General features: G+C 42.4%; 1 protein-coding gene and 1 long non-coding RNA gene across 6 annotated transcripts in view; one reads left to right on the plus strand and one right to left on the minus strand.

Annotated features, from left to right (window-relative positions):
- Positions 1-2382: 2382 nt before the first annotated feature.
- Positions 2383-6707, minus strand: LOC309849389. The gene is made up of 3 exons (XR_014303684.1): positions 5170-6707; positions 3268-3424; positions 2383-2616 (listed from the first exon to the last, which is right to left on the minus strand). It is a non-coding gene; the product is annotated as an uncharacterized lncRNA (long non-coding RNA).
- The window catches only part of HHAT (hedgehog acyltransferase), a 341891-nt gene continuing 322596 nt past the window's right edge, over positions 4280-23574 (plus strand). Inside the window, exon 1 of one of the 5 annotated variants that reach the window (XM_082701866.1) lies at positions 4280-4380. Coding sequence is in view for 2 of the 5 variants with exons in the window: in XM_082701867.1 (XP_082557993.1) it covers positions 18177-18310 (134 nt within the window). In the remaining 3 variants the exon portion in view is untranslated. Of the gene's footprint in view, positions 4381-18156; positions 18311-18573; positions 18749-23574 lie in introns of those variants that run through there. The other 4 variants (XR_014303674.1, XM_082701867.1, XM_082701864.1 and 1 more) reach the window with 4 other exon arrangements.

Genomic DNA, 23574 nt, shown 5'->3' on the forward strand with positions numbered 1-23574 from the left:
CCTGGAAAACTACGAAGAAAAACAAACAAACTAGCCAACCACAAAAGCTATTTCCTGGCTCTTCTAGCAATTCTGACTCGTTTTGAGTGGTTGTTTTTTATTATCCCTTTCTTTGGGGAACAAATTAAGGTTGTGTATTTATTTCTGCAACACTAAGAAATACAAAGAGAAAGCCTCCCAAAAGGATGATCCTGTTTCCCATTCCAGATATTTGCCAACAACCACATGAAAAGGAAAAATAAACTTGAAGGCATTGTGCAATAGATTTGCCCTTTAATATTGTTTATAATTCCATTTCTATTTTAAATTCACATGAGGTATGACCCTCCCCAAAGCCATTACCCAGCCCAACCCCCCACCTCCACAAAAAAAATGAGCCATCATTGTTTATCTAGTATAGGTACCTAGCCATCATTGTTTACCTAGTGTTTCTGTTTTGTACAAGTTCCCATTCTAGGTTTCTCGAAGTGGCACATATCTGATTTTCCTTGAGGTCTATGTGATTTGGTCCAAATCTAAGGGGTTTTCTATGGTGACTTGTGTTTGTCCAATGCCATGATCATCCCTGTCTCTCTGAGACTGTGTGTGATACAAATTGAACTGAGATGTTGTCATATATACTAGACTGTCAGGGACAGAAACTCTGCCTATGCTTCCTTGCCTGGTCTAGCCTAGCCCTGGTCTTCATGCCCATACCCAGGACAGATACATAGACTAATTTCAGTAAGTCAGAGTCTCCTGCTTAGCACCTCCTCCTAAGGTCTGGAGGCTGGCTTGTGTGAGTGGATCAGAAGGAACAAACTAGGGGCACCTGGGTGGCTCAACTGGTTGAGCCTCTGCCTTCGGCTCAGGTCGTGATTCCAGGGTCCTGGGATCAAGTCCTGCATCAGGCTCTCTGCTCCATGGGGAGCCTGGTTCCTCCTTCTCTCTCTCTGCCTGCCTCTCTGCCTACTTGTGATCTTTGTCTGTTAATGAACTAACTAAATAAAAGGGGGGGGGGGGGAAGAAGGAACAAACCTGGGCTATCAATACCACAGGTCTTTGAGGCTTTCCTGTGCTACCTAGTTGCAGACCACTGCTCTATTCTTCCTGGTGGGTGGTCCCTGGGATTTCCAGGGGATTGACCACAGACCAGATGGTAATGGAAACCACTTAGCCCACATGTTTCCTCAGGAGATACTGCCCCCATCAGCATGCACCAGTCAATCCCAGAGCTTAGGGGAAAGATCTCCTTGGGATAAAAGGACTTTCTAAAGAAAGCGGCAAGAGAACCTTGGAACCCTGAAGGCAGCAAACCCTACTGCACTGGAAGACTTCAGTGTCCGTTTCCTAGGGTGGGAGGAAATTTTGAATGACCCTGAACATTCTCTTTAGTTGTATGACTCTTTGGTTTTCAGTGACCACATCAACCTTGGGAGCAAACCTCAAAGAGTTGGAAGAGAAATTCAACTGATCCCAAGTGAGAGAATCAGAGACACGACAGGGAGAGACACCAAGGACCTCGCTGTATGTCTTTGTCTCTGTGGAATGTGAGGCTGTTTTTCTAGGATCATTGGGCAGCTCCTCTCCTTCCTAAGCCCTCAGGGTCACCACAGGCTGTTGTCTCTCTCTACCATTTCTGTGCTCATAGTTGCCCTGAGCCATGTTCTCAAAGGATAAAAGTTCCTTCCCTTCCTCATTCTGCTCATTGAATTAGAAGACCTACTATGCTGTTTCCCCAGGCACCTAACTGCTAAGACTGACTTTTATGTTTCTGGACCTTATATGTATCTGTACACAAGGGCTGAGGCATCTCTGTGTCTATCTTGGTCCATCTCAGTCAGCTCAGGTTGCTTTAACTAAATACCACAGACTGGGTGGCTTAAATAACTATTCCTCACAGTTCTGGAGGTTGGTTAAGTCAAAAACCAGAGTGCTAGCATACTTGGGTTCTGGTGAGAGCTCCTTTTCTGGCATGCATACAGCTGCCTTCTTGTTGTGTCCTCACAGGACTCTGTTCTCTTCCTCTTCTCAGAAAGACACTACCCTCATCGTGGGCCCTACATGTGTGACCTCATCTAAACCCAAAAAACCTTCCCAAGGCCCTAATGCCTAACACCATCGCTTTGGGGGTTAGGGTTTCTAGGGCTGGTTTCAGTTAGTGGCTCCTTAGTGTCCAACATTTTCAGATTCTTCCAAAGCACCATTCTTAAGCAATCTTTCTTTGGCCAATAGCCTCTTCTGCCAGTGGCCTCCCATAGGTGTTATTGTGCTAAAAGAACTCATTTCCAAGGTGAGGAAGAGATGAGAAAAGGCAATGAAGTTTCCTTCATTCATCTCAGATGGTCTGAGAAATACACATAGGTTAGTTTGCTACAGCTATTGTAATAAATTACCCCAAACTTGGTGGCTTAAAACAATAGAAATTCATTCTCTCATAAATCTAGAGGCCAGAAGTCCAAAAACAGGGTGTTAGCAAAGCTGATTCTTCCAGGAAGCTCTTTTCCATGCCTTTCTCCTAGCTTCTGGTGGCTGCTCATAATCCTTGGCATTTTTTGGTTTGTAGACACATCACTCTGATCTCTGCATTTGTCTTCATCGCACTTTCTTCTCTGTATGTCTTCTACCCTAAAATGTCTATAAAGACACTTGTCGTTATATTCAGGGAACACCCTGATTAAAGATGATCTCCTCTCAAGATCCTTGACTTAATTACATCTGCAAAGATCCTTTTTCCAAATAAGGTCACGTTCACAGGTTCTAGGCAGATGTATCTTTCAGGGAGGAGGGAGATTACCATTTAACCAATGTAATAACACGAAAGGAAAATCAAGTGAATCCATATAAGAAAGGCAACTCACACCTCTATAACACCCGGGGAACAGAGAATATAGACAAGTTGAGAACTGGGAGACAAGATAGTGGCTTATAGTCTAACTTCTGTGATCTCGGGCACGATCCTCCCTTTTATAGGCCTGATTTCTACAACTCTAAAATGAGAAGATGGATTAAATGAGCTCTTCCGGTGCTGTTGTTCTATGATTCCATGTGAATAGTCTCTTTTCTAATTAGCTCTCATCTGTGCTTGTGCACACACATGCATGCAGGCACGCAAAGCATATGCCGCCCTCTTGCAGATCAAGCCAGACAACTCCCAGACCTATCGGTGATTTCCACACTGACTAGAATTTGTACTTTCTCATGGGGGAAGTCTGGAAGCTAGCTTCCATTGTGTCATGTTTGACTTGGCTAGAGAAATAAATTTGGCAGTGCTAAAAAATGCCACACCTTTGTATTCTGAGTTTTTTCCACAATCTTCTTGGTATTCCAGATCTTGAAACACTTTCCTTACTTTCCATTGGAGTGTTTCGGTCGTCGTTCCTCAGCATCCCACTGCTCTTCCTGCCTCAGGAGGGGACCACATCTCAGATGGTCTGTCCCGGTCCTGGCAAATTATTTAAAAAGTGGGTGAGAGTTAAAGAGGAGAGGCTTGGAAATTCCACGGCATTGTCTCTTCACGGAACTCCTGATGGCATAATGACCAAGTACTGGAAATCACATTGCAACTTTACTCCAGGAAATATGTGCATCTAATTTTGGTGGATTAACTGTATCTTATGATCCCATACTTCTACATGGGAGGGCCAGGCAAAGGAAGGGTACAGTTGTGGAATCACAGAATAACAGAGCTAGAGAAACTGTATGCAGTCTTTATTATGTGTATGAGCTTTGTGAAAATATAAGTTATGTGAGAGTGTGAGGTCGTTCGTCTTGTTCACAGCTGTATCCTCAGCCCTAGTTGGGCTGTGGCATGTAGTAGGCGCTCATGAAATTTCTGATCACAAATGAAAATGAAAGTGCAAATCAGATTCTTAGAAGAGGGCAGGTCTCGTGCACATTCTCACCCCCGGTTCGTTTTCAGTAGGCTGAAATGTTAGTAGGCTAACACTTTCTCTGCCAAACAACCGATGATCTAAAAATGACTGAAGGTATTAAGGGAGTTCTGCTCCTTATTAACTCCGAGTTCCTTGTATGAATCCCCATGAATAACTCACGACGTCACTGTCTTGTAAATTTAGGTGTTGGTATATTGGTTTTTCTTACACTTCTGTCTTTGCCTCTCCGTTCTGCGCACTGAGCACCCCTTAAACACACACACAACACCCCACACGCCGCACACCACACATCTGCTCCACCAGAGTGGCTGGCGGGGGGAGGGTCTGGTCTCCCGCCACCAGCCGGGCACCTACACTAAACAAACAAGGTCTTGTGAGGCCACCTAGTGGACTCTCTTCGTCACTGCAGTCCCTCGTCGCTTCTGGAAGAGTTGAGGGAAACTGCAGGCCGCCGCCGCTCGGAACACCGCCCCTTCCTCAAGAAGCCTGCGACCCGCGGTGGAAGGTGAGCCGGGCGAGAACCGAGGGTGAGCGCGAGGGCGGGCCCGGCCCTGTCGCGGCCCCACTTCCGCTGGGCCGGGTGGCCGAAGGCTGCCGGCGTGAGGCCGGGCGGCCCGGCTGCAGACGAAGGAAGTGATGTCATGGCCGCCTCCTCAGAGCCGCCTTGGACCAGAGGGGTGGGGGTGGGGAGAGTGGACGAGCGCCAGGGCGAGACGCGCTGCCCTTGTCTCCCGAGGGAAGCCTGCCTTTGAGAGCCTGGTTTACCAGAGGCCCCTCGCCTTCGTTTTGAACCCTCCACTGGAGTCCTGGGCAGAATTGTCCCCTCGGGGGAGAAACTCCCGGTGGAGGACTCAGAAGAGGAGCGGCAGCATGGTGACGGGAGAAGGCGGCCCGCGGAAGCCGGCCGCCCCTGGGCAGCGCGGTGTGCGGGAGGAGGGGGTGGGGCCGCGGCGTCCCGCGAGGCTCGCGGGGGGAGGCTCCCTGGAACCTCCCCGCAGGTCCCCGGTGCTCAGAGATCTCTGGGTCCGGCACCCCAGGGAGGAGGGGGCCCTGGGAGACAGGAGTAAAGGATCCGCCCTGACCGGACACCATTACCAACAACCTCCCTCCAGTTTTATACACCGGCGTGCGGGGGCTGAAATGGCAGTGCCGTTGCGTGACATCGCCTTTCCTTCGCTAATTTTATGTGTTCACCTACAAAAAAAAAAAAAAAGAAAAAAGAAAAGAAAAGAAAGAAAGAAAGAAAAATGCAACGTGCATCACATTGGAAATGATCTTTAGCCCTGGTTCCTACCTTTACCCAGAACAGCTCTGTGTAAGCTTTTCTCCCGTGCCTGCAAATTCTGCCTATAAAGCCTTAGGTTTCCGGGCGCCCGGGGGGCTCAGTGGGTTAAAGCCTCTGCTTTCTGCTCAGGTCATGATCCCAGGGTCCTGGGATCGAGCCCCGCATCGAGCTCTCTGCTGAGCAGGGAGTCCGCTTCCTCCTCTCTCTCTGCCTGCCTCTCTGCCTGCTTGTGATCTCTCAAATAAATAAATGTCAAATAAATAAAATTTAAAAAAAAAAAAAGCCTTAGGTTTCTCCCCTTAAACAGAACTTGTCCTCAAGCCCGCGGTCCGTGCTCGTCCGCACCCACTCGCGTTGCCAGATGCGGGACTCCGGCGGTGGCCTGGGATCGTGACTTGAACCCAAGGCTGACGCTTAACGGGCTGCGCCCTGCAGACATTCCAATCTCAGCCACTTCTGGTTTTGGATTTGTTTTGTTTTGTTTTTTGATCCATATACAACACTAGCTGTGGGGGTTAATAATTCAAAAATAAGCTTTGTTTTCTGGTTCTCTGGGCAGGTCTTGTTTTCTACGTAGTTGTATATTGCTTAGTCCTTTATATTATGGTAAGAATAACATCACATAATAAAAATAGGTGATTTTTAAAAATATTTTTTAAATTTTTACTTAAATTCCAGTTCGTGAACACAGTGTGATCTTACTTACAGCTGTACCATTTAGTGACTCAACACTTAACTATAACACCCGCTGCTCGTCACAAGAACTGCCCCCATTAATCCCCAACACCTATTTCACCACGCCCTCCGCCCACCTTCCTTCTGGTAGCTATGAATCTGTTCTCTATGGTTAAGAGTCCATTTCTTTATGTTGTTTTGTTTTTAAAGATTTTTATTTATTTATTTGATAGAGAGAGACACAGCGAGAGAGGAACACAGGCAGGGGGAGTGGGAGAGGGAGAAGCAGGCTTCCTGCCCAGCAGGAAGCCAGATGCGGGGCTCCATCGCAGGACCCTGGATCATGACCTGAACCAAAGGCAGACGCCTTATGACTGAGCCACCCAAGCACCGTACAAGTCCATTTCCTAGGGCATCTGGGTGGCAGTCAGTTAAGTGTCTGCCTTGGCTCAGGTCATGATCCTGGGGTTCTGGAATTGAGCCCTGCTTCTCCCTCTGCCCATTCCCCTGCTTATTTTTTCTCTCTCTGTCAAATGAATAAATGAAATCTTTAAAATAAATAAGAGCCTGTTTCTTGGTTTGCCTCACTCTTTTTTCCCTATGATTATTTGTTTTTTTTCTTAAGTTCCACATATGACTGAAATCAAATGGTATTTGTTTTACTCTGATGAACTTATTTTGCTTAGCATAGTACTCTTGTTCAATCTATGTTGTTACAAATGGCAAGATATCATTCTTTTTTATGGCTAAGTAATATTCCATTACACACACACACACACATATTTATTTATATATACCAAATCTTTATTCATTCATCAGTCGATGGACATTTGGGCTGTTTCCATAATTTGGCTATGGTAAATAATGCTGCTATAAACATGGAGGTACATGTATCCTTTTGAATTAGTAGTTCTGTATTCTTTTTTTTTTTTTAAGATTATTTATTTATTTATTTGACAGAGAGAGATGACAAGCAGGCAGAGAGGCAGGCAGAGAGAGAGGAGGAAGCAGGCTCCCTGCCGAGCCGAGAGCCTGATGCAGGGCTCGATCCCAGGACCCCGGGATCATGACCTGAACCGAAGGCAGAGGCTTAACCCACTGAGCCACCCAGGCGCCCCAGAAGTTCTGTATTCTTTGGGTAAATACGTAGTAGTGCAATTGCTGGGTAGAAGTGTAGTTCTATTTTTAACTTCCTGAGGAGTTTCTATACTGTTTTCCAATTCTGTTTTAGAACATGGTCTCTTTGGGGTAGCTATTCAGGAATTTCCTTCTCTTGATTCCCTTATTTCTTTCAGTCTCTGCAGCTGCAGAGGACATGTGTCTGGGGGGTGGAACTTATGCATCATTCTAGTTTGGGGAGGAAGGAGGTGTCCAGGCCATCTTGACTCTCTGTCCACACCAGCTTCCGTTGAGGGGTTATTCTTCCTCCACATCCCATTGTCCTGATGTGCCAGGTGTCCACCATTACACCCCCTTGCCTTTATTCTCATGGTCCAGACTCCATTTCTTTCAGTTTGCTTTGGCTAACACTTTCTGCCAAACCACAAAGTCTCAGCGCCTCTTATCCATCCTTCTTGGTGGCCACAGTATATTTCTGGCCTTTTCCCATTTTGCCATGGTACCTATGGCTCTGCACAGCCACCCTAGACTGTGGCTGCTCTGCTCTTCCAACACCCTTCTGGATGTGGCAATTCTCTGGGAGCCATTGTCTTCCCTGGGACATTCTGAGAGGAGAGACATGTGTGCCCTCTGCTATGACATCCCTGGTGATGTGCAAATTTCAATGACTGTGACTACAATAGAAAACAGTTCACATCATGGCAAAGGACTTGCACACAGCACAAGTGAAACAATGGCTTCATGAAACAAAACTTAGCATGAATCCTTGCAGTGTACTTTGGTATTTTCTATTCCATTCCCTTTCATCTCTTTTAATGCCAGTTTTAACCTGGTCAATAAATCAATTTTATGATCCAAGAGTAAGTCTCAACCCGCAATTTGAAAAACACCATCCTCATAGTGGGTTTCTATTGTTCACTTCCCCTGGGGGATTTGGCTCATAGGGTGGGTTTGGGCCCCAAACCAAAAATCAGGAAACTGTTCCACACACATTTTTGCTCTTTCTCAAAATGCACAGCTTTCAGAATAAAAGAAAGTCCTGTCTTTCAAGATGTTGTCTCTACTATGAGTTTAAAATAAATCCATTCAGACATTCAACAGACTTTTTATTCTCAGCTTTATCTACTCAGTCTGAGAACAATGTGTACAGAATATGACAGAGTGGTAGAGGAAATAATGAGTATAAAGAAGCACTAGGAAATAAAACCTCACTGAATATTTCCAAACATTCTGTGTTCTATTGGTAATATTAATAATAATAACTAATAATGATTCAGTGCATATTATGGGTCAGGCACTATGCTTAGTATTTCACATTAATTATTTCAGTTAATCATTATAGCTTATCTATGATCTGGTACCATTATTATCCCCATTTTATAAAAAGGAAACAAAAATGAATCTGAATTTGACTCTGCTCCTTCCCTGCACACTTGAAAACTGTTTCTCATGTTCATTTCTTTCTTTGTGTTTACTCCTCTATAAAATGAGGGAGGAGGACTAGATTGTATCTTTCAGCTCCAAAAGGGCTCAACCACCTGGTCAAAAGCATGGCTGCTTTCTACTCCTTTTGAAAAGTAATGGTCTTATGTGCTTTTGACTTGCACATGATCCCTTCTGCTGCTTAGTCACTCCCCATCCAGGGCCCCCTAAACCCTAAAACTCAAGGTTATCTACAACATTTTCCCAAACTAAAAGGGACTGAGAGTCCTTCCTAGTTCTTAGCAGCCTGCAGGTCCTTTATAGAAATGACTATAGTAATTTCTCTTTATTTTTTCTTTCTCTCTCTTTTTTTTTTTAAAGATTTTATTTATTTATTTGACAGAGAGAGATCACAAGTAGGCAGAGAGGCAGGCAGAGAGAGGGGAGGGGAAGCAGGCTCCCCGCTGAGCAGAGAGCCTGATGCCGGGCTCAATCCCAGGACCCTGGGATCATGACCTGAGCCGAAGGCAGAGGCTTTAACCCACTGAGCTACCCAGGGGTCCCTCTCTTTATTTTTTCTAAAACACACATCTATAAAAGGAAGAAAAAGCGTAATGCAAGCAAAAGACAATTGCAAACTAATATTTTTCCTAATTTGGTTAGTGTGTTCAGCAAATACATTTGTTGAATATTTATTGAATACATGGACACTATTCTTTTTCTTTTTTTTTTTAAAGATGTATGTATTTATTTTAGAGAGAGCGAGAGAACAAGGGGAGGGAAGCAGACCCCCACTGAGTGAGGAGTTCAGTATGGGGCTCCATCTCGGGACCATGAAATCATGACCTGAGCCAAAACCAAGAGTCATATATTTAACCAACTGAGCCACCCAGGCTCCCCTGTAGGCACTATTCCACATACTAGTAGTGGTGAATAAGACAGATCAAACTCTTGCCCTTCTGGGCGCCTGGGTGGCTGAGTTGGTTAAGCATCCAACTCTTGATTTTGGCTCAGGTCATGATCTCAGGGTTGTGAGATCAAGCCCTTCATTGGGCTCCTCACTGGGCATGGAGCCTAATTAAGATTTTCCCTCTCTCTCTGCCCCTCCCCCTTTGAAACCCTGTGCCCAAAACAAAAACTCTGCCCTTCTGGAGTTTATATTCCAGAGGGGGCTGGCTTCAGGGGAGGGCCGACTCTGATGGGCACTTTTCAACCTTCTTTTAAAAATCACACCTCCCAGTAAGAAGTGCTTTTTGCACAGCAATGAAGTACGTGCTTTCTCCCCCTGCCCTGCCCTACACAACAGAATCGTAAGTATTGTAGAACAGCACTTACTCTTCTTACATATAAAAAGCTAAAAACATAAATTATTGTTATCAATACTTGAATGCAACATAGAAAAAAATTCCCAAGTAAGTAATGCAAATCAAGAGTTAGGCAAGGGGCGCCTGGGTGGCTCAGTGGTTAAGCCGCTGCCTTCGGCTCAGGTCATGATCTCGGGGTCCTGGGATCGAGTCCCGCATCGGGCTCTCTGCTCAGCGGGGAGCCTGCTTCCTCCTCTCTCTCTCTCTGCCTGCCCCTCTGCCTACTTGTGATTTCTCTCTGTCGAATAAATAAATAAAATCTTTAAAAAAAAAAAAAAAAAGAGTTAGGCAAGATTTTATTTAATGCAATGGCGTCCAGAACACACAAGGACAAATACTTTGTGCATAAACTCATGAGCCTCTTTCTGTCATTTTAGTCATTTTTAAAGGTTGAAAATCCTTGATCTTACAAATAGTTTATTGCCAGTTGTAATAATAGCAATGCATTCTTGTTACCTAACAATGGAAATTCTTCTTTAATCTTACTCAAAAATAACGATGCATTTAATGTCTTGTGATTATCCTTTAGTGCAAATGAAGAACTCAGCAGCAATAATTCATTTATCTTTTTAGGGCTCCAAGTTTGGGTGAATTATTGATTCAGTGTTTCAAAAAGAAAATGATTCTTTCATTGGAAAAATTTTTCATAATTTTATAATTTCTCTTCTGGAAAATAATGATTGCAAATTTACAACTGAGGAGCCAAATATAACAATATCCTTAACTTTATTTCAGTCCCTGTCCTTACTAGTAATGTCTTCTTCAATGTGTCGCAACACTACTGGGAACAAATAGGAGCTAGGGTGATTACTTTTAAGTCTTTCTTGCTGTAACAAAATGTCTTTTGGAATCCTGGATGTTTGACTTGCTGAATTGCATTGTTTTCTCTCTGTAGTTATAAATATAAGTTCATTAAAAATATCAGTATCATCAGTCAAATATACCAATTTAAAATCCCAAACATCATCTTCGAAAATGAGATTGTTTGCCAAATGAGATTGCTTTTCAACGAGAAAAATGTTATTGTTATTTCTGAGTTTATTCACTCTGCTTAATATTTCCCTTTAGGTACCCTTACGACAATCAGTGGGATTCAGTATGCTTCAGGATGACTGTCTGGTTTGCACCAAATGGAATAAAACACATCGATATTCTGTTCAATGAGTTTTCTTTAATGAATTTAACAAATTTCACCATGTTTTTTTTCTAACACTTCCATGAAATTCAGCAGAATTATTTCTAGAGATGCTAAGTTGAATTCCTATTGATGCTGATTTCTAAGCACAAGTGTTTTTAGTAGCTTCTAACAGTATTTTAATAGCTTTGTTATGCTTTCTAGCCATATCTGCTGGCTCTGTCACTCGTCATTCCTTGATATCTATGAGGCATTTTTCCAGTTTTGTAAATATAGCTGATCCAGTGTGTGTGAGGTTAAATTTAAACACACACACACACACCCCTTGTCATCTTGCAAAAACTAGAAAAATTGAATAACTCATAGAATCCATCCATACTCTTTCTGGGATGGATCACAAGTTCTATACTGGATTTTAACCACATGGGAAGCACAGCGTTAGAAGTTTCTGCAGTAGCACAGATTTAACTAGAAATAGTATTCTACCAAAGAGTTGTATATTTTACTCGTTAGTTTAGCATTAAAAATCATAGATATAATGGGCGCCTGGGTGGCTCAGTGGGTGAAAGCCTCTGCCTTCGGCTCAGGTCATGATCCCAGGGTCCTGGGATCCAGGCCCGCATCGGGCTCTCTGCTCAGCAGAGAGCCTGCTTCCTTCTCTTTTTCTGCCTGCCTCTCTGCCTACTTGTGATCTCTGTCTGTCAAATAAATAAATAAAAATCTTAAAAAAAATCATAGATATCGAATCTAGTCATTTTAGATGAGTAATTTTTCAACATCTGGATGAGCTACTCTTTTGCTGAGTAGTATGCAACTAAATCTCATTATCAGTCTGTAGAGCTACTGAGAAATTGTGCCAGTAATTTTTTGTCCAAAATGTTTGAGGGGTTTGTTGACAAGTCCATTGTGCTGTGTTTCTCAGTGTCTGACTGATTTTAAAGGTGTCATTACAAAATAACTGACAAAAATGACAAATATTGGTATTTGTCACTTTTGTTAGATTTTACACAATGAAAACATTTTATTTTTTATTATCATTATTTTTTAAAGTAGGCTCTATGTCCAGTGTGGAGCCCAAGGTGAGGTTGCTTCTTAAAACTGAAAACACTGAGATCAAGACCTGATCTGAGATCAAGGGTCAGACCCCTAATTGACACCATGCAGATGCCCTTGAAAAAAAATATTTCAAATGTTCTTCTTTATAAAGTCTTGCATCTTCTTTTTAGCATGTTCCTCCAGTGAAGCTGAAGCTTACTATTTTCTCACCATTGTTGCTATTTGTAGTTCTACATATCTGGAGGTTGAACTTAGGCATCCCTCTAATTTTCACTCCATCATCCTTTTCTAACAGTAAGAAGTCCCCTGAAAGGAGAATTCATGCTAATTTCATGAAATGTACATTTGATACAAACCTGAAACATATCTTACTTGTTAATATCTTTTTAGAAGAAAATGCTTTATAATGAAGTGATTGATATTAATGTAAAATAGAAACTCTGTTAATTGTCCTGTAACGGTAATAGTCAACTTCACATCATATACCAGAAAATTAAATGAGAGTTAGTTAAAAGAGAGAATTTTATCGTATTAGTCAGCTAATATTTGTCAAAGCCTTCCATTATCTTTCTCAGTTTTCCTCCCTAATTGGATGCAGTATTTCTGACAAAGTTCACAATTCTTTTTTAAAATGAGTTTTACTATTTTTTTTTCTAGAGTTTTATTTATTTATTTGACAGAGACAGACACAGCGAGAGCGGGAACTCAAGCAGGGGGAGTGGGACAGGGAGAAGCAGGCTTCTTGTAGAGCAGGGAGCCTGATGTGGGGCATCATCCCAGAACCCTGGGACCATGACTTGAGCCAAAGGCTTAGCTTTGCTTAGCTAGACTGAGCCACCCAGTTGCCTCAAAGTTCACAATTCTTAATAAAAATCCAGTGATATGTTTTCCTATTTTCTTAAAAAATGTTTCTTTTAAAGATTTTATTTATTTACTTGAGAGAGATCACAAGTACGCAGAGAGGCAGGGGGAGGGGGATGCAGGCTCCCCACCGAGCAGAGAGCCCGATGCAGACCTCGATCCCAGGACCCCGGGACCATGACCTGACCCGAAGGCAGAGGCCCTGACCACTGAGCCACCCAGGTGCCCCTTCTTTTTTTTTTTTTTTAATTTAAATAAAATATTTATTTATTTGAGAGGGGAGAGAGGGAGTGCCCAAGTGCGGGGAGGGGCAGCAGGAGAGGGAGCTGGGAGCTCCCACTGAGCAGGGAACCTGACATGGGGCTTGATTCCAGGATCCTGGATCATGACCTGAGCTGAAGGCAGACGGTTAACTGACTTGAGCTAAACAGGCACCCCCTCTCCTATTTTCTGTTCTGTTCTATCATATTCTATTCTCTATTCTGCTCTACTCTGTTACATTTTGTTTAAAAAAATTAAGTTGGTGTAACCCATTAGCTTTAGTTTACAATAAATTATGTGTTGCAAGTAGTCTGAATAATGCTAACTTAGATAATAAATATGTTTAAAAAAAAACAAGAGATGTTCAGAGAGTTGTAGAGTTATAGAAAAATATAAAAAGAATAATGCAATGGAATGGAAAGTGTCTGGGCAGGGGTTAATTTTCCCAAGGTGATCAGGGAAGTCTTCTTGGAGAAGGTGATGTTGAACCGTGTCTGCCTTGTTTAGCCTACTGATATGACTGCATTCTTGAGTATATATGGGTAGTTTGAACTATATGCTTTCAAAAGTGCTTATTATTTGCTAGTTGTTTTGTATGTACTTGGTAAATCCTCAGCTAGGCTGCAAATTCCTGCAAGACAACTCTTTTTTTTTTTTTTTTCCCCATTTAAAAAAAAAAATCTCTCCTAATATTTGGTTTTGTGCTAGGGATCAAGTAGGTGTTGGACATATAAATGCAAGTTCAGTGTTGACTACTGAGGATCACCGTGAACCAGTGCCAACATCCATGTAGGTGGAACAGATGAGAGCCTGTGTCCAGTGGTAAGGGTTAGGAAGGCCCTTAATGCTTCTGAAGAGCTCTATGTAATTGCCTGTGCCTGAAACTTCATGATTAGAAATTCTGTCCTTTATCTTGAAGACTTCGTCAATTAAGTCTTAACAGCTATTTGTGTCTCTGTTCAATGGTTATTATTGCTATAGCTAAGTCATCATTGAATGTATAAAGAAGAGTTGGTCTGGTTAATCCTTCCTAAGCATCAGCTCTGCAGTGGGGATTGTGGCTGCCAGGTGCTCAGGGCCGTCTGTCTAGACAGAAAGCCCTGTTGAGATGCTCGGGCCCCTTAAACTTAAAGGACCAGAGAGAAAACATGCCCAGTGCAGGTACCTGATTAATAATTTGGGGTTACAATAATGTCATAAAGAGTGACTGACCATTACTTACCCACCTTTACATACTACTTTTGATATATTTGTTCTTAAAGAAATACAATACCAAGGCACAAATTAGTTTTCTTTTTTAAACCTCAACTATCAGTGATTTTGGTCAATGTACTTTAGCCACGGTTTGCTTCTTAGCTCCTGGAGGATACTCTCTGGCTTCAGAGAAGGCTTCCAAGGGAAGGCAGCTCTGACTTTCTTGTCCCAGGGCTAACTGCTCCAGGTTCAAGTCAGGACACCCCAGAACCCTGATACTTCTTTTCTAAGACAGGTACAGATCTTTGAAAGCCAGACATTTCTGCCTGTGTAAAGCACTGAAGGACGGGGAGAATCCTCCCCTCTTTTCTCCATTCTTCTAAATAACTCCAACTTTTCTCCTGGTGTTTCAACTCAAACAATACCCCACTCTAAACCTTGGCCTTTGAAAGATGTGTAGGATTTTCAACAAATGGTGTTGAGAAAAGGAATAAATTTGGGCCCTTACCTTATGTCATATACAAAGATTAACTCAAAATTGATCTTACAACTAAACTTAAGGACTAAAACTATAAAAATCTTAGGAGCAAGCATAAGAGAAAACTTTATCACACTAGATTTGGCAATGATTTCTTGGATATGACACCAAAGCCACAAGAAAACAAAGGATAAAGATAACTTGGACTTCATCAAAATGAAAAACTTCTTTGCATCAAAGAATACAATCAACAGAGTAAAGGGGCAACCTGTGAAAAAGGAGTAAATATTTGTAAGTCATTTATCTGATAAGGGGTTAATATCTTGAATATATGAAGAACTATAGTTCAACAACAAAAAGACAAACAATTTGATTTAAAAATGAGCAAGAGACTTGGATAGACATTTTCCCACAGAATATAGGTAACTGGTCAATAAGCACAGAAAAGATAATCAATATCAATAATTATTAGAGAAATACAAATCAAAACCACAGTGAGATATTATCTCACACCTATTAGGAGGATTGCTGTCAAAAAACACACACAAACCCCAAAATAACAGCATTGGTGAAGATGTGGGGAAATTGGAACCCTTGTGCAGTGTTGGTGGGAATGTAAAATGGTGCCCTTGCTATGGAAAACAGTATGATGGTTCATCAAAAAATTAAAAATAGAATTACTATATGATCCAGCAATTCTGCTTCTGGGTAGATAGCTAAAAGAATTGGAAGCACAGTCACCAAAAAGAGTTACTTGTATACCCATGTTCATAGAAGCTTTATTTATGATAGCCACAAGGTAGAAAGAACCCAAGTATCCATCTACAGATGAACGGATAAAAACGTGATCTATATGTATAGTGGAATATCATTCAACCTAAAAAGGAAGGAAATTCTGACACAGGCTCTAATAAGGCTAAGCCTTGAGGGCATTGTGCAAAGTGAAATAAGCCATTCACAAAAGGACAAACGCTGTATGATTCCATGTATATGAGGTACCTAGAGAATCAAATTCATAGAGACAGAAAGTAGAATGGTGGTTGCCAGGGCTGAGGGTAGTAAAGAGTTATTATTTAATGGGTACAGAGTTTCAGTGTTGCAAAATGAAGAGTCTCGAGTTTCATGACACTGTGAATGAACTTAACACCACTGAACTGTACCCTTACAAATGGTTAAGACTGGGGGGCTCCTGGGTGGCTTAGTGGTTTTAACATTTGACTCTTGGTTTTGGCTCTGATTGTGATCTCAGGGTCTTGAGATCAGGCTCCGAGCTCAGTAGGGAGTCTGCTGAGATGCTCTCTCTCACTCACCCTTTATGTCCCTCCCCACATACATGTGTAAGCTCGGTGCTCTCTCTCTGAAACAAAATAAATCTTTAAAAAAAAATGGTTAAGATGGTAAACATTGTATGTGTATTTTACTACTACAAAAAAAGGTCTATGCTATTACGTTTGTCCTCTTCCAGAATGTAATCTGATGGGAGAAAAATCTAAGGCCTCATATGATTTGCTGAATTTTAAGAAATGTTTAAGTCACTTTAATTACCATATACTTATGTGACTGACTAAGTTGATGAATTCAACATTGGACTAAGAATTTGCTAAGGATAGTTTCTAGGTTAACAGATAACATGCAAAGTTTGTTAAGGTGTTTATATTTAGGGAAAATGTTTTAAGGAGATTTTAATATTTAGAAAGTCTCAGCATTAAGTATATGATTATACAAAAGTGAGATTCTAGAGTCCCTAAAATGAACTTTATGGAAAGAAAAGTTGTTGTTGTTTATTTTCAGGGGTAACACATTAATTTTCTATTATAAAATTAATTTGTATTTAATAAAAATGTGGAAAAACTAAAAATAAAGCTAGTCCCACCACCCGAATTTAACTTTATTTCCTTTTCAATCATTTCCAATTATTTTTCCACACACAGGTTTAAAAAAGATATAGTTTGTCATGTCACATATGAATGGCAGCCATTATTTTATTTTATTATTAATATTTTTAAAGATTTTATTTGTTTATTTGACAGAGATCACAAGTAGGCAGAGAGGCAGACAAAGAGGAAGGGAAGCAGGCTCCCCGCTGAGCAGAGAGCCCGATGCGGGCCTGGATCCCAGGACCCTGGGTTCATGACCTGAGCTGAAGGCAGAGGCTTTAACCCACTGAGGCAACCAGACACCCCCACTTTGCACTTCTTTAAGCTTTCTGCAGTATGTTTCCTAATTGTGTATCCCAACAATTTTTTTTATTGGATTCTTTATTTATATGTCTTACTCACCTGCAGCTGACTTCCAAGTTTTCTTATTTAATCCATATATAATAATAAGTAACAACTTTGCATTATAGTGCCTGCAAGTACTTTTCCTAGTCTATTGCTTCTCTTTACATTTTGACTTTTTAAAATTTAATTGATGTTTCTAATGTACTTATGACTATAACTGCCTTTATTTTTGTATGTGTTTTCAGGTGGCTGTGTTGTTTGTGTAGAAAGGGGTTACATGTAAAGGACAGAGAACCTACATTATTGTCTACTAGTGTCATTTAGAAATAATGTAGCAACTGTTATCTCATTCCTGCCCCCGAGTCTGCCACTACCTGAGCTGAGTTGTTATTCTGCCACTCCGTCTGTGAGGCTGAGGGTTCCCAGATAAAATACAGGTTGCCCAATTAATTTTAATTTCAGTCAAGCAACTAATACTTTTTTAAAGTATAAGTATATCCTAAATATTGCATGGGCCATACTGATATCTCAAAAGTATTGGTTATTCATCTGAAATTCAATTTCAATTGGGCAGACTGTATTTTTATTTGGTACATCTGGCACTTCTACTTGGAGCTAGTTTAACACCTGTTTACCTAAACCATCTTGTACTAGGCAGTGGGAGTGGCGGGTGGTGAGAGCTGAAAGAGAAGACAGTTCCTGTTCTCAGAGTTTATGCTCTGGTTTTTCGGAGAAATTTGCAGTCAGAAAGATAATCTCCTGGACTATTTCAATGACGGCTAGATTAAATTTAGAGCCTGTGTTTTCCTACTGCCTAAGGCAGAGTTACCCACATTTTAACCACCTGAGACACCCGTCCCCTGGGAAGTGTGATTCCTTTGGCTTGAGAGATTCAGATGCCTCTGGTTTTAAACCCAGGTGATGCTCTGGCTCAGGTAGGTCTGTGGAACTCTGGCAGGCTCTGTCCTCTGATTAACAGCGCTCAGCCGAAGTCACGTCTACTCTTTACAACCCATTCTAAATCACTGGTATGTATTTTGCGGTGGTGACCATCTCTGTAAATGGCTTTACGGGTGATAACGTTCCTCCCATTCGGTCTCCACTCTTAACTCTCGAGGCAAGCAGAGTTAAGTTTTTAAGTATTAAGTATTAAGTAAGTTAAGTATTAAGTATTAAGAAAGTTAAGTATTTCCGCTTGACTGAGGAGGGCCAGGAGGCTTCCAGGGGCTATGTTCACACCGCAAGCCGTCAAGCAGCCCGTCCGCAAAGCCCGCCTTCCTTCCACCCCACCGAGCTACCTCCTCCCGCCTGCTGAGCGTCGTGGGGACCACTGGGCTGGATTTAGAGCCCCCTGGAGTTTCAGGTGATTTCCGCTCGGAACATGCGGGGCAGCTTCAGGCCCGCAACTAGCAAACGGATGGGGCAGACGCCGCCCGGCGGACAAACCCGCAGCCCCCGTGCGGGCGAGCGAGGAAGACCGGGGGGATGAAGTGGGGCGCCCGCCCGCCCGCCGGCCAGAACCCCACACACCCGGCGCTCAGAGGCCGGCTGCCTGGCTCCCGGAACGCCGCGCGCGTCCGAGCTGGGCAGCCTGGAGCCGGGGGCGCGCGGGGGCGGCGGCGGGGGCGCGCTCCGAGCACGCGCGCGGGGCTGGTTCTCCAACTGCCGCTCCCGGGGAAGAGGGCGGCTTCCCGGGAAGCCGGCTGCCGCCGCCGCCGCCGGGACTCGGAAGTGCCGAGAGGGTTGTTGGGGACTCGTGGCGCGCGTGAACACGGCGGTCGCTGCCCGGGACAGCCCGGAGGTTGGTAGCCGGGGCCCGTAGCGGGTCCCGAGGAGGTTACGTGCTGACTTGCGTGGTGTGCTCGCTGGAGAAGCAGAAATGTTCTAGGCGTTTTCCGTTTCCTACCCCGGTTCCTGCGTGCGGGCCCGGGGGCGGGGCAGAGGAGGCGCCCAGTCCCGCGGTGGAGACAAAGGCGGCGTGGGCCGTGCGCCCCGGGCCACGCCGGGCTCCCGCAGGCCGGGCGGAGTCCGCGCACGCCCCCGCCAGCGGCCTCTCCCCGGGGTTGGTCCCTAGTTTCCGCTGGTCCCCCAGGCAGTGTTGGACGTACGCCGATCCTACTGCTGCTGCTCAAGTGACCCCCGAAGTTAATTTATTTTGGTTTCTACTCTTCAGACTCAGGTGCCGTCTTCAAAGTCTAGCCTGCAGGTGGCACCGGTCTTTTCGTGGAAAGGCCCCACCCCCACCCCCCGCCCCGGGCAGTCCAGGTATTGGGGTGGCCTTGGTGTTAAGAAATGTGCTGCTTCCTTGGTTCATGGCTTTTGGATCAGAGCTGTCCTACTAGGGGATTGGCGTCCTTGGTGGTCTGCATTTTATGGGGATTAGACTCACTGTGTCTGTCTCTGTGCTGTATTCCTCATTCATGCATTCACTCTCAGAGCTGGGCGCTTAGGCGCTATCAAGGGCTTACTTAAGTGCGGTGGGTACAGGAGACGAAAGCGAAGGCTTCACTGAGGGGGTGGTTTTTATACTGGAATTTGAAGAACCAAGTACAGTCTCCCTGCCGCTTTCATTCTTCATGCTCCATCTTTCCTATAAGTCTTATCCCTTTTTTCTCTGTGGCAGTCCGTACTTGTGATTAGTATAGAACAAGGACAGTTAGTTCTACCTGAAAGATTCAGCTAATACTAACAAGGCCGATGTGCTTGTCAGGTGCTGTGAACCCATTGTACCTAAATTACAATCACCATGGATGGTAGGTAGTGTTGTCCCTTTTCACGGCAGAAGAGAGGAGATGCCCAAGGCACAGACTAGTAGATTTCAGGGCTGAGTTTTACACTCCGTTTTCTGGATCAAAGCCTGTGCTGTATTTTTTATTTATTTTGCTCCCTCCTTGGGAAGCAGGTTAGATAGACTAACTTAGGGTCAAGGCTGAGTCTCCGAGGGACCAGTCATCATTGTGGGAGGCTAGTTGTTGGTAGGAACTCTGTAGGTAACATCAAAAGCTAGCCAGCCCAGGCCTTACTTATCTGTGTTTCCTGCTTGCAGCTCAGGGCCTGGCCAAGGGAAGATTCTCCTTAATTTTTGCTTTGGAGTTCCTTCCCTTGGGTGAAATCCTTAATTTCCTTGTAAGATTTTTTAAGTGTGTTTGCATGTGTGTGTGTTTGTGTACACACACATGAATGGACCTCTTTGGAGTTTGGGGAGGTCAATTTTTAGAAGGCATTAAAAAATAGAGTTACAGATTACATTGAAACAGTTATCAGAATAGTGTAACAAACCCCCACATTTGTGATAAGAGTATTTTGTGTTTATTAATGCACTAAGTAACCAAATTCAGCTGTATCAAATAACTCCTAATTTAAAAGTAGTGAAGTAGTGATGCCCACATAAAGGATATTTCCCAATATTTGCAATAACTGAACTGTGTAACGAAAGTATCTGATTTCTATTGGTGACAAAGTTGCCAGAACTCCTTCTAATATGGTTTGTTGTCATATTTATAAAAATCCTGCAGTTGTTCTAGAAGTTCATGAAAATAAAAGCTGTATGAGTGAATTTATAGGTTTGTGGCCTCCTGAATTCTACCTACAATGTCTTGGAGGTGGTGGGATGGGTATCCGAGGTTACAAAGCACTTAGTGGTTGTTTTTCTTCTGAGAATTTGCTGGACACCTAGAGCATTACAAATACCCATTTCTTTCTCTTTCAGTTAGTGTCTCCTTTTACTCAGGTTCAGTTATTTCTAATGATAAAAGCTATTGAGAGGGAATTGTTGAATTGTTTATAGTCAATATAAACTCTGCTCTGCTTCTGTGGATAATTCTGCTGGAGAATATTCTTGTGTTAGTGGCTATGTGTTACATAGTACAGGAGAATTTTTTTTTTTTTTTGAGATTGCCTTTAAACCTAAATGGAGTATGATATTACCAGTGCCAGAGAAGAAAAAAGGTGTTCTCACTATATATCCCCAAAACATTTAAAAGATTTTAAATGTGAATAATTCTGGCAATATGTTGGAAAGTTCAGATGAAATGGATACTTAAAAAGAAAAACAAAAAAACCCTTAACTAAGACATAAGAACTAGAAAAGCAAAATAGTCTTGTATCTATTAAAGAAATTAAATTTGTTGTTAAAATCCTTTCCAAAGCAAAATTTCCAAACCCACATGATTTCATAAGGGAAATAGTCCAAACATTTAAAAAACTGAAAAAGGAAACACTCCTGGCAGCTTTTATGAGGCCAGCATAATCTTGTTATTAAAGCGTGATGAGGAAGAAATGTACAAGAAAATTCCAGGTTATAGTCTCACATAAAAGATGCAGAAGTCTTAATGATGTATTGGTAAATCATCTAACAGTCTATAAAAAGGAGATTAAACCATGACCTATTTGGACTTACTCTAGGAAGGGAAACTTTGGCTGACATCAGAAAGTCAAATGTAATTTACATACACATAAAGGAGAAAAATTATTGACAAAATTGAACACCGATTCATGATAAAAACTTTTTGCAAGCTAAAACATTAATAATTAAAGATTTAAACAATGGAGGGTATGTCATTGCTCTGCAAATGAGTCTATAGATTTAGCACAATCCCAATCACAATTCTAGCAGACGTCTTTTCAAAAATAGAAGTTGATAAGCTAGTTCTAAAGTTTATTTGGAAATTCTAGATAATCTAAGAAAAAGCAAATTTGGATGTCTAGATCAATACATAATATGCTAGTATGGTATTGGCACTATGCTAGACAGACCATGGAGCTGAGTAGTGAATCCATAATCAGACTTACATCACATGTATGTGTGGTTTGTGACAAAAGTGACACCTCGGTGCACTGGAGAAACTACGGCCTTTTCAGTTAATGATGCTAGGCCAACTGGATCTCCATTGGACAAAATGAATCTTGGTCATCTACCTCATCCCATATACAAGTAGTAATTAAGATATATCACATACCTAAATGTGAAAGCTGAAATAATAAAGCTTCTGGAAGAAAGCAAAGTAAATTATCTTTATTACCTAGAGACAGTCAAAAAAGTTTGTGGGATAGGACGCAAAAAGCAACCAATTAGAAAGGAACAAGATTGGTAAGAACTTCTGTTCATTTAAAGATTCCATAAGGAGAGTGGGAAGTAAGCTAGAGAATGGTGAAGATATTTGTAATTACATATATACAACACAGAACTCCTACCCACAATGTAGAAACAACTTCTGCAAATCATTAGGGGAAAAAATGGACAGCCCAATAGAAAAATGGGCAAGTCACTTCCCAAAGGAAGATATCCAAATTCTTAAGCGCATGAAAAGATGGTTAACCTCATTGGTAATTAAGAAAATACAAATTAAAATGAGAATGCGTTATCATTATATACTCACCAGAGTGAGGGCTAAGTATATGCAGGCTTCCCCCGCTATCCAAAAGCAGAGCGTTCTGTAAAATCTTTCATAAGCTGAAATGTGAAGCAAAGGAGGATTTACCATTAATTTATATGGAAAAATTTTGAGCATTCCAGACCCCCCAAAATAATCCCTCTTAAGCTTTTCTCATACCTTAGGATACATTTCGCTGGTAGATGCACAGAATAAATGAAGGCCAAGCACAGATGTTCACGGGCAAAGTTCAGAGCTCTGGTGACTTGATGCTGAGACCCTCAGCGTAGTAGTTTCCTGGGAAGGAGCCCCGGGGCCACTCTTGCTGCTGGGGTGTGTGCTCCCTCTGTGAGTGCTGGCTGCAAAACAAACATGGAGTGCCATTGTCTCCTCTTGCCTTTTTCTGTAGAAGTGGAAATCTTTGTATTTCTTTTGGTTAACAAAAATAGCTACTAATGTAGGTCTTTTGTAAAAGCAAAGTGGTATAATCTGACCTTTCAGAAAGTGGGGGATACCTGTCCTGGTTGGGTTGTGGACACACTGGAACTCTCATACATTGCTGCTGGGTATAAAACTTAGTGCAGCTGTCCTGGAAATTGTTTGGTGTATCATTTACTATATCTCCTATGACCCAGCTACTCCATTCTTGAATAAACACAGCAGACATGTGGGTACTGAAAGACATGTCAAAGAATGTACAGAACACTGTTATTCAAAATGGTCTCAAGTTGGAAACAACCCATATGTTCATCAGTAGTGGAATGGACAACTGCATAGTTTATACAAATGGACTGCTCTTCAGTAATGAGAATGAGAACAGATTGTGGATGAGCCTCGCATGAAGCTGAACAAAAGGAAGGTAGAAACAGCAGAGTGGGTTCAAAAACAGGCCCAACTGAATAAGATGATAGAAATCAGGCTAGGGGAATTTTGAGGCATTTAATTTTTTTTTAATATTTTTAAAAAATTTATTCATTTGACAGAGCGAGAGAGAGACAGAGAGATAGATCACAAGTAGGCCGAGAGGCAGGCAGAGAAAGAAGGGGAAGCAGGCTCCCCACTGAGCGGACAGCCTGACTCAGGGCTCAATCCCAGGACCCTGAGATCATGACCTGAGCCAAAAGCAAAGGCTTAACCCACTGAGCCACGCAGGCACCCCAAGGCATTTGATTTTTAATCTGAGTGGCAATGATTGGAGTGAATCTGCTTTTTGAAAATCTTAATTTTTAAAATTTTAACTAATTTAAAAAAAATT

This window comes from Mustela nivalis, assembly GCF_964662115.1.
Source record: "Mustela nivalis genome assembly, chromosome: 16".
Taxonomy (NCBI): domain Eukaryota; kingdom Metazoa; phylum Chordata; class Mammalia; order Carnivora; family Mustelidae; genus Mustela; species Mustela nivalis.